Source organism: Megalobrama amblycephala, linkage group LG12 (assembly GCF_018812025.1).
Source record: "Megalobrama amblycephala isolate DHTTF-2021 linkage group LG12, ASM1881202v1, whole genome shotgun sequence".
NCBI lineage: Eukaryota > Metazoa > Chordata > Actinopteri > Cypriniformes > Xenocyprididae > Megalobrama > Megalobrama amblycephala.
Genome location: NC_063055.1, coordinates 6,520,434 through 6,532,499, shown reverse-complemented (window position 1 = coordinate 6,532,499; position 12,066 = coordinate 6,520,434). Strand labels below are relative to the sequence as shown.

The window sequence follows — 12,066 nt, the reverse complement described above, 5'->3', positions numbered from 1 at the left end:
CTGCGTAGTACGCAGTATACAGTATGTAGTGTGCGGCGTACGTGAGCTTTCCATTCTCTGTTTTCCATAAGCGGGACAGAGGGGGAGGGTTGAGCTTCAAATGACGTTACCGAGCCCGTTAAAACACCGAGCGGCTTCGCGCGGACACATCAGACCGTCCGTCCACACGCACGCACAGAGGGACCGCAGCAGCCGCACCTCCTGTAGACACCGATTCGCGTCTCATTTATACATTCTGGGTGTTTAATACCGATGAGAACGATGGTCTGAAGAGATTTAGGCGATCAATTTGTGAATGTAATTCCATTACATTCATCTGATCAGCGCGCGTAAAGGGCCGCTTTGGTTTTGCCGTCTCCTCAGTCGTCTTCTCTCTGAGAGATTCACGTGCCCATGCGATTCTTCAGACTCACCTTTAAGTGTTTCGTGGATTGTTTTTGAAGGTGCTGTTTCAAATCGGTGTCTTTTTTCTTTTAAGGTCTATTATTTATTTTACAAACGCGCTTTTTGATAAAACAAACCAACAAAACCGTTGCCAATTTCGCCGTGATAATCAAACTGCCAACGGAAAAATACATTCGTTAAGAATAACACTGCTGATTTTATTAAATAAAAGGATAAAGGACCAGATCCTGTGCACCTGAAGAGGAACAAAAGGGACATCTTGCTGTGAAAAGAAACTGAAACTGTCCAAAAACAATAAGAGATCAAATATTTATTTTTGACTGCTGATTTAAGCCCTTGTGAGGAGGTTGATTTGCTTTGTTTACACGAGAGATGGAGAAATCATCTCTAGACGCAGACTGCTGCGCCCTGAACACGGTCCTGGTGGAGGAAAAGAAGGGCCATCTCATTCCCAATGGAAACGCGCATCAAGGCGTCAATGGGACCCTCAACGGAGGACCCATATCAGCGGCCACTGGAGCCATATCTGCGGTGGAGAAGAGGCAGGGCTACCCTGAGCGAGAGACGTGGACCAGACAGATGGACTTCATCATGTCCTGTGTGGGGTTCGCCGTGGGTCTGGGGAACGTCTGGCGCTTCCCGTACCTGTGCTACAAAAATGGTGGAGGTAAGACGTTCTCTGCAGCACATTCAGATCCCTTTAGATGACAGAACCCCCCACCCCCACCCCCCTCCGTGACGTCACTTGCACGGTGGAAGACACCTCCTGTGTCTGACCTGACTCATTCATTCATTCATTCATTCATTGCCTTTGCCAAGCATATCCTCTTATTTACGGGTGAAATTATATATATACACACACACAGAGCCTCAAAAATGCATTTGAACGCTTAAGAGGCATTCAAAAATATAAAATGATATATTGCTTTATATATGTCGTATGGATGCAGATCATAAATGCATGAAATATTAATACACAATAACTTAATCATTACAGTACAACAGTATTTTTTTGTTTTATGTAAGTATATAAGTTTTCATTTTCAAATTGCATATGCAAACAATACCTTAAAATGGTAGGTTATCACCTGAGCACACTGTTGTTTCCTGCTTAAGGTCGAGTAATGTAATGTTGAGTGCTATTTTGATGCCATCAATGTTGCCATCATGTATAAAAGAATCAATAAGCGATTAAGCGAAGACATGAATATTGGTAGGCAATATTGGTCTGTCTCTGTTAATAATCTGAATGTCAATGTATTAGACAAAATAAAATATCAAATCAAATGGTATTTATTTAAAAGAAAATGTAGCACAAACACACTTTTCCAACAAAGTTTTGGTTTTAAAGTTGATTAGTTGGTTTTTAATGATAAAGCAATAGATGTACTGTTAAAATGTATTCATTTTGATGTACGATTCAAAATACTGTACAGTATGAATTAAAGTTTAATGACATTTCTAACTATTTGAATTTGCGTTAATGACCTGTTAAACACTGTATAAGTTTGTTCATAATAATTATATAGCTGGTGTATTTGTCAAATGTGTCATTACACCAGTTTCCCATGACTTTGCTATAGACATTAGGAGTGCGCATTGTACGTGCTGGATCACATGCTTGTAAGATGATCCAGTTCTTTTGGCTTTTTTCTTCCCCCTTTCGACTAGTATCTTAAATCAGCACTCATTTATTGCTTCACACTGAGCACACACCCTGTGCACACTCCTGTTGTATTTCAGAGCATCAAATGCAGCTATAAATGGATACTGAAGGTGAAAATGCTCTATATAGAGTATATGACACTGAATGCAATGCATGAAATCACAAGTAGAGGTCACACATTTCTAGTATGCAACCATTAGAGGTCACACATGCTTTGACAAAAATAGCTCAAGATCAAATTCAAGGTTTTAACTGATAAATCTCAGTTGTGTCTTAAAAATTTAAATATATATAATTAATCAAATATATATTTCAAAAAATGTATAAATAATTTCATTTGGCTTTAGTGCAATTATTTCAATTTGGCTAACAACATGTCTTTACTAACAAAGGTGACTATGATGCCCAAAATGCTGTCTATGTAGTCAGCTCATTAGGCTTTGGGACACAGCCGTTGTCTAATGACGGATTCGAGTAGCATTAGTAGTCATGGTGCGCCTCTTCATCGTCACTGTTTCGCCATTGATTCTCTCTTTTTTGCTCTATGAGTCATCTTCTGATGGCTATAGAATGTGAAGTCCAAGTCTGCGTAACACTTTAAGACCCCATTAGAAAGAGATCCATTGTTTTTGCCTGAATGACGAAGCTGTCTCCCCGTGTCCCCAGCGCTCTGGATGCAGTCCAGCGTTTGCTAAATGAATGGCCATACTTTTTTTGTCTTGATATATGGGGATGTGATGGGAGCTTATTTCTGCCACCGATTTTTTTTACAAAAATAAAAGATAATGGCAAATTCATATCACGCAATTCTGTCTTCTTTTTTCAGAATTGTGAGGTAAAAACTCGCAATTGCAAGCTATGAAGTCCAATTCTGAGGAAAAAAAGAGTGACTTTTTTCTCAGAATTGCAAATCTGTACCTCGCAATTCCGAGAAAAAGTCAGAATTGTGAAATATAAATTCGCAATTCCCTTTTTTACTTTTTATTGAGTGTCAGTGACAAGCTTCCATACGATCTACTCTAGGAGAATGAAAAGGAATGTTATATAAAACGTCAGATAATAATAGATAATTATACAGCCAACTTTATAATAGATGCATTGCACAGGGTTAGTAAAGAGTTTTGAAATTTTGTAAAAACAAAAAAAAAAAAAACACTTAAATAAAAAAAACCTAAATATCCAGTATGATTAAAAAAGCAAAAAATATTAAAGAGGACTTATGTTTTTTTTTTTTACATGATCAACTTTCTTTAGTGTGTAATGTTGCTGTTTGAGCATGAAAAATGTCTGCAAAGTTACAAAGCACAAAGTCACTCCAATGGCAGTTATTCTCTAAGTCAATAAGCACTGATGCCCTGAAACGCCTGAATTCATGTCTTGAAATTTTTTCAGGGAACGAACATGTCACAATATTCCACTGCCCAAGGCATACGCAGAAAAATGGGTGAGGCCTGGTTGAGTTGAGTTGAGTTAGTAGTGTGCTGAATCTCGCAGTTATGTTAAAGATGTGACTTTTCCAAAACGATCAAAGCGGTTGACCAGTCACAACACACTGGTCCAGTCGTCCAATCAGAGAGTTACTGACAGACTGGGAAGAGAGGTCAAAAATAAAAATCAAGACTCTGTAAAAGAGCATAACATGATAACTTTTATTAAAGATCAAGTCGTGGGTCATTTGCACATCATTAGCCTCATTGGCGAACCCTGATTACAGTACAGTACACCTATGGGATAGTTGCAATTCACTTACATATTAGATAGAATGATGAGAAATGTCAAACAGAATGAATATAATGCCATTCTGGAAAGTCTCCCACTATCCTTGGGAAAACTCCAATAATGGAATTATTCACTTAAAACATCTCGTCAAGATGTATAACGTTACGCTGAATATGTGAACTGTAACGGTGATCTTTGGCACTGCCCTGAATCCCTGTAGTGAGCTAAATGTCAAGACTTGGTCAATGTTGTGTTAGCACTCGGGTTGCAATTCTGTTCGGTCTTGACGTTAACTTGATTTCATTATCTTCTGGTTATTTAGATAGAGAAGATGTCAGTGTGTTTTGGATCTGAAATCTCAACCACCTGTGGTAGAGGCAAAGGTGATGGAAACCGACTGCTGGGAACGTTTCACGAAAGACCATCAATTCTTCCGAAAACAATAAGTGATTCAAATAAGATGTGCCAGCTTGAGAAATATGAGATGCATAAGTGTCTCGTGAGAATTGGCTGACTCTTCTTGCTCAAATACTTTCTTTACCCCCAACAAGGAGCTCTAAGGTAACAGAATTACAGTGCCCTGGTACAGGTTGCCAAACACAATGTGTCGTCTTTGTGTGTAAACTTGACAGGCTCCTGAATTGTTTTGCCAAATCAAATCAAGCCTCTCAAAGACCAAAAAGGTCTTGCTGGCAAGAGGAGAGTAAATACGGATCATGTCTCACATTCTTGACTTTTACTCAGTGTTCAGAGGTTGAGGCTGTGAGATACTTGTGATATTTACTTTTCTCACTCTCAGAAGACAAATTTAGCCACAGGTCAAATTCAAACCCATGGAATCTTTTATTCAAGTATAAAGGGGTGTTGTTCTTTCTTAAGAGGAATAGCTCACCCAAAAACAAAAATTATTATTTAAATACCCTCGTGCAGGGCTCCAGAATAATATTTGAGAACAGGTGTCACTAAATTCGACAGATGGTGGGGTCAGCACCTGATTTGGTAGCAAAGGGGGGATTTTTAATCATAAAGTTAATTTAATAATAAAATTACTGTCGATTTTGCATTGATAAGTACAGTTACTGATAATATTACATGTTTGTTTATTGGAAATTTGATGGTAAAGCACTGAGTTTAAATTGAGATGTAGATAAAATCAACTTTTATTAACAAGAGTAACATGCAAAAGCCTAATTTTTATAGGGAAAAATTAAATATTCTACTCTAATTAAATGTACCATTGTTTTCTATAGTATCATACTTCACTGACCGACAGCTTCAGTGATTATAAAAGGAGCACTCTTTACTTGCTTTCTGTGTAATTCTGTCACAATTTGTCACTATAGTAATAATTCAGTCAACTCTTTTCTATACATTAGGGAGTGAAGATGCAGATAAAATCAGCTTTTATTAAACGTGCAAAAACCAAATTTTTATAGGGAAACTTTAAATATTATAAAAGCAGTGCTCTTTACTTGCTTTGTGTAATTCAGTCGCAATTTGAAGAAAAGTTTTAGTTTTTCGTGAGACTTTTTTTCCATATATTAGGGAGTGGAAATGGTTAATAAGTACTCCTCTGTCGCCATCTACTGGCTATAGTGTTAATTTCATGTCTTTTTTTCTTAAATAAAAGTGTTTGCCACAAAGTGTTAGTTTATGATGTTAGTTCCTACATCTTTAAACGTTTAGATTTACAAATCAACACATCTAAAATAACATTAAAATTGCATAATATTTAGACATTTGAAGTGCTGTAAAAAATGTGAAGCACTTGAAAGCCCTTGAAAAGTGCTTGAATTTCACCTTCAAAAGGTTGTACGACCCTGATATGAATAATGTAAAAAAAACATTCAGCTGTCTCTGCCACAATACCATGGTTACAGTTAGCTTTGCTACATTAAATCCATGGTGAATGTTGGTGATTTGTCGACTGAAAAGCCCTTTATAACGTGTCTCTTCATGGCACTAGGTTTCTCCTGGTTTTCACGCCAGTGCTGTTTGAATTTGAATGCTTTCCACTAGATCTCGCGGCGATGTTATTAGTTCTGCCGCGAATTCAAACGCTTTCTCACTGGATCTCCCAACGCTGTGTAATGGTGTCGCATGCTCGAGATCGGCATGCTCGAGCACAAACGAGTAGTGCAGTTTTGTTCTACTTTCGTTTCGTTTGCCGTTTAATGTTTCTCGTTTGTAACAGAAAGGGCAGCTCTTATGAGTTGGGTTCTGTGGTTCTGGCACCAATGCAAACTCTAACAAAATGTAGTCACACCGGCAGGAAAAGAGGTGGCGACTAGAAGGAGATATTATTAGCAGAATGTCCAAGTTGCGTAGATAGAGTTGAGATTTATCTACTTTTGTGATGATTTTTTGCATTTCATTCTTTCATTTAGATCTACTTTCATTTCATTTTTTTTGTATGGAAGAAATCATCTTTGACCTTCTACTTAAACTCTTTTGTGCTCCATGCAAGATAGTGCTACATTTCGAATTTCTAAAAAATGTTTTCCTCATCTAATATTTACATTTAATTTTATTTCAGCTTTATTTCTATTAAGGAAAATGATTTTTAATAGTTTTAGTTTTTACAAACACTGATGAAAGAAACAAAGTCATACAGGTTTGGAACGACACGAGGATTGATAAATAGTAAATTTTCATTGTTGGGTGAACACCTCATCTAATGTATCGCAGTAATTGCTAAAGCCTCAAAGACAGTGTTTCTCCGTGTCCCTCTATAACTTGAGGTGTTTGCATCTGGAGACTTTGCAGTTTTGATACAGTGTTGCTAATCCGTTTCTAGCCAAATCACTCGTGAACTAATTGATTTCCCATAGACCTCACAAGAGGTTTCTCCGCACCTGTAGTGAAGGTTTGCTAATTTTCCTAATTCCCAGTAGAGAACTCAGATTCTATTAAAACAGTCTAAAGTTCTTGATGTGAACCACTTAAAGTTAAGAGACCCCCTGTTGTGTTATCTCTAACCTTAAGTATTAAACTTCTGCATGTTTGCAGTTTGTTACCATGCATTAATTTAAGAGCATGTTACCTGATAACACACAGCCACATGCTGTACTGTAAGATTTTATGGTAGTGGTCAGAGATCACATTAGTGCTGCCTTATCTGTTTCTTTAAACAGCTCTGCAGTCAGTTCAGCGAGTTGCTCACTCTTCTGCCTGTGCTATCTGAGGGCACAAATCTTACATTGAGCTGCTCAGACCGACACTGTGGCGTCGCTAACTCGTATACAGTATTTACCTGTGAGATGCAGTAACGTCCAGTCTTTCTGTTGCCAGGTTACTGGCTGTTTTGCAGCATTATGTAGTAATGCATCAGAGTTAAGAGAGGCCAAGCTGAACAGAATGGTGGCCACATAGTCAGTAGATTTATGATCTCTGCAGTAAAGCCCTCTACCTGTCCTTGGCTGCTGGGTCTGCAATACGGTATCCCGGCCATGCTAAAATCTCCCTGATCTGAAGTATTAGTGCTGTGACACTCTTTAATTACAATCTGGCATTGTTGTTGTGCTTCAGCTCACAAACAAAGCAGATTGTTTTATCTTCATGGAATTAAAGGAAGGAAATGTCACGTTTTAAGAAACATGACACCGTATTGTTTGTATATGCATTGCATTAAATTTATATTCTTTTATATATATATATATATATATATATATATATATATATATATATATATATATATTTAAAATATAGATTCTTATATATAATGAGGTCATGTTATTCAGCTGTAGCGATATCTGGATGCCTTTGCCCATATAAGGGATTTTCTGGAAGGTCATAATTTGTATTACTCCTGTGAGTCTCACTTGTGGACTTTCTGCACAAGAGCGCCCTCTGGCTACAAGTATGAATGAAACATAAATTACACGTGAGCATTTCAGAGCGCTAAACTCTCACATTGGATTATTTATGTCATATAATCATTTGTGTACTGTTCATTTTTAAATATCATGATCATCGCCACACCCCTAATTAACACAATAACAATATTTAATTTTTTTAATATCACAATTATCATCAACACCGATAAATCGCGACACCCCTACTCATAAGGCACATAAACGGCAGCCAAACTTTGACAAAATTTAATTTCCAACATTAGTAAGCCTACAAAGTGGATTAGTTTCAAATTCCTGTATTGCAAATGACATTTTAAAATGCGCACTGTTTCAATGTGTCTGTTTCTCAATGGTAAGGCATAAGAAGGCCAGAGATGCCAGCACAGCAGGACATGTTGGCGTCTTGCCTGACTGACATCAGTTCCTCGCTCCACGTGGACGGGCGATTAAGAAGAGCGTCTGTTAATCTTTTAATCCCCTTTTTCTGACTGGGGCCTAACCATGGGTGCTTTAGGGTTCAGACATTGTGTATCATATTCTCTGTAAATTCATCTTCATGTTATTTCAGTATGCTGAAAATGTAGTTGTTGCTTAGCAGTTTTAATATTCTAGTAGCCAGGGCCGGCCTAAGCTTTAATGGGGCCCTAAGCAAAATTTTATCTGGGGGCCCCTCGGTTAAAATAACTTAAGATAAACAGTATCTTCTTATATAAAAAATGAATGTAAATGTTCAAAATTAAATACTTAAATAATGACATAAAATTAACAGTTTAAATGGACCTTTAGGAAGATAACAATAATAAATGTATTAACATTAAAGGAACAGTTCACCCAAAAATGAAAATGCTCTCATCATTTACTCGCTCTCAAGTTGTTTTAAACCTGTATTCATTTCGTTTCTTCTGCTGAAAGCAAAATAAGATATTTTGAAGAATGTGGGTTGCTGGTCACCAACTCTTTGGTTACCCACATTCTTCAAAATTTCTTATTTTGTGTTCAGCAGATGAAAGAAATTAATACAGTTGGAACAATATGAGAGTAAATAATGACAGAATTTTCATTTTTGGGTGAACTATCCCTTTAAGGACAAGGACAGCATGTTTACTATTAGGCGGCTGTTACTTTAAGACCTGCACACATCTAAAATACAGACACGCATCCGATTTTCTCTCAACTGATTACTTTCACTTTAGACATAACCAACTGTGTTTATGTAAACCTTGTGTGTATTTGACAGTATTAGTGCATTCACGCGAAAGATAAAGTCCACTAATCAAGCGCTGTTTGACAGGCTTTTAGTGTGTGTGCGCGCACGCGCGCTTCGGGTGTACGCGCTCAGAAAAGGTGCAAGTCAGAATGAAATTAATGAAATGTTTAACCGGCACATGCAAATAATGAACTTTTGTGATAGCAAATAAGTGCAGAGTCCCGTGAGTGTAACACTACCGCTGCGTTAACGCTATGCAGTCCAAAAGTTTGGAACCACTAAGATTTTTAATGTTTTTAAAAGAAGTTTTGTCTGCTCACCAAGGCTACATTTATTTAATTAAAAATACAGTAAAAAACAGTAATATTGTGAAATATTATTACAATTTAAAATAACTGTGTACTATTTAAATATATTTGACAAAGTAATTTATTCCTGTGATGCAAAGCTGAATTTTCAGCATCGTTACTCCAGTCTTCAGTGTCACATGATCCTTCAGAAATCATTCTAATATGCTGATTTGCTGCTCAAGAAACATTTATGATTATTTTCAATGTTGAAAACAGTTGTGTACTTTTTTTTTCAGGATTCCTTGATGAATAGAAAGTTCAAAAGAACAGCATTTATCTGAAATACAAAGCTTCTGTAGCATTATACACTACCGTTCAAAAGTTTGGGGTCAGTAAGAATTTTTATTTTTATTTTTTTGAAAAGAAATTAAAGAAATGAATACTTTTATTCAGCAAGGATGCATTAAATCAATCAAAAGTGGCAGTAAAGACATTTATGATGTTACAAAAGATTAGATTTCAGATAAACACTGTTCTTTTGAACTTTCTATTCATCAAATAATCCTGAAAAAAAATATTGTACACAAATATTTTGTACAATTGTACACATTAAATGTTTCTTGAGCAGCAGATCAGCATATTAGAATGATTTCTGAAGGATCATGTGACACTGAAGACTGGAGTAACGATGCTGAAAATTCAGCTTTGCATCACAGGAATAAATTACTTTGTGAAATATATTCAAATAGAAAACAGTTATTTTAAATTGTAATAATATTTCACAATATTACTGTTTTTTACTGTATTTTTAATTAAATAAATGTAGCCTTGGTGAGCAGACGAAACTTCTTTTAAAAACATTAAAAATCTTAGTGGTTCCAAACTTTTGGACTGTACTGTTCATCGAGTTGTACAATACTGGGACGGAGGTACAGAACTGCAACTGATAGAATAAGCGCTGTGAAAATCAACATGATTAATAGACCTTACATGTTTTTATTATTCATCACCTTATAGAACAAGTATGAGCAGTTGAGATTGTGAAATCGCTGTTGTTTTTGTGGTATCAACAAGGTGAAAGAATTTCCTCTTCCATTGGCATGCATTGTGAGAAAATGATAGGGCTGCCTACAGCCAACGATTTTTCTAGTCGACTAGTAGTCATTCATTTAACCCATTATTTGAGTAGTAGCACGTTTATGGGGGCGGCAATTGAATGGTGTGTTCATTATTATTCTTAATAAACAACACAAACACAACAACAAAACAGTTCAATGACAAACTCACTTATATTAAGCAGAACTTTTGCTATAGGTCTAATATAAAACAACAAATAACTTACACAAAGTTTAAATAAAAATCTGAAAATCAGCAAACACTGTGGAACCAAAAAATAAACAAATATAAACTTGCTTATATTAAACATAGAACGTTTATTAACAAAACGAATAAGACATATATATATATATATATGTGTGTATTTTAATTTTTTTTTTTTATTTTTTTTTTTTTTCCAGTGTGTAACAGAATTGACAGTCATACACAGAGAAACACACACACACACTCTCTCTCCCTCTTTCTCACACACACATACATGACTGTAAACACTGGTAACAGAGTTTGACGGTAACAGAATTGACACTAACTCGGACAACAGGAAATCATGATACAGTATATATAGATATTCTACTGGCAACTAATATTACATTACTAGAATAGTGTTTTGCTTCTATTGAATGCATGTGGCTCTAGCTAGCCGACAGTACATACTGATGCTGGAGACAAGTTCATTTTCACCTGGTAATACATGAAAACATTATCATAGGCTTCTGACTGGACTGAGCCATATGTGTTGACAGATTGTCCATATCCATCTGTTCTGTAAGGGGGAGGTGTGGGAATCTATATTTATAGCTTCCCCTTATTACCCAAGAATCAAATCAGTTCTGCCAGCGTTTTAAGGGCTGCTCTTTAGAAAGGAGTGAAAACACTTCTCGGTGTGCTTTACGGGATGATGTGAACTGCTCACATGGGCTTCACACTGCAATTTCGCTAACTGACAAACAGGATTCAGCACTGTTGAGATCGTTAACTCCCAATGCATTTTTAGCCCATCCAGAATAGAAAGCTTAACATATTTTCACCACACCTGATGTGGCTGTCGTGAGCTGGTGGAAGTTAAGTAAGGGGATAATGTACAGTCAGTGTTCAGTCAATATCACAAAATACTCTGACAGGGTTTATTTTGTGATAACGAGCAGCTAATAGAACATGACCCAGAATTATTATGTGGCTACTCAGCAAATAAGTAAATAAATGGACATAAAGTATTGATTATATTTTATTAGCAAATGTATAGACGCTGCAGAGAGACAGAACACCACAACTATGTATGAAACATAAGCAGGCAGTCACTTAATAACAAAGTCCCTTTAAGACAAGCCATTTAACTCTGTGGCCATCTTTGAAACGCCTCTCGGGCATTCAAGTGCAGCTCCTATCTCTTTGAATGGGGAAACATCTTTCGATTAAATTTCATTTTTGAAATCACCAATGAAACCTGACAACAGCTGTCTCATAAATTTTGTTTCTAAACCTTCGAATCATGACAAAAAACAGCATTTTTCAGGCTGGATCAAGCTAATGCGCATGCGCAGTCCTAAGTGTGCGTCTCTATAGGAACCGGAGCTTCTAACGGCTGTTGACTTTACCAGTTGGCGATTGGCTCTTATTTATTCCGCCATATTGTGCGTTGCACTTTCTCCCATTCATAATAATACGAATGCACCGTCTCTCTCTATATAAAGTCTTTGTTAATGCAGAATTTCTGTGGTCAACGGTCTTTATTTAGACATATTTGAAAACTGCAAAATGCAGTATTCCATATAAAGCAAAATATTAGCTTGACAGCATGTTAGATGTTTT

General features: G+C 36.5%; 1 protein-coding gene across 3 annotated transcripts in view; it reads left to right on the top strand.

Annotated features, from left to right (window-relative positions):
* slc6a8 (solute carrier family 6 member 8) overlaps nt 1-12,066 on the top strand; it is a 40,616-nt gene continuing 28,550 nt past the window's right edge. For 2 of the 3 annotated variants that reach the window (XM_048210412.1, XM_048210411.1), the window contains exon 1: nt 1-1,072. In XM_048210412.1, the coding sequence (XP_048066369.1) occupies nt 778-1,072 (295 nt within the window). In that variant the 5' untranslated portion in view covers nt 1-777. The remainder of the gene's footprint in view (nt 1,073-12,066) is intronic. The other variant, XM_048210410.1, reaches the window with a different exon arrangement.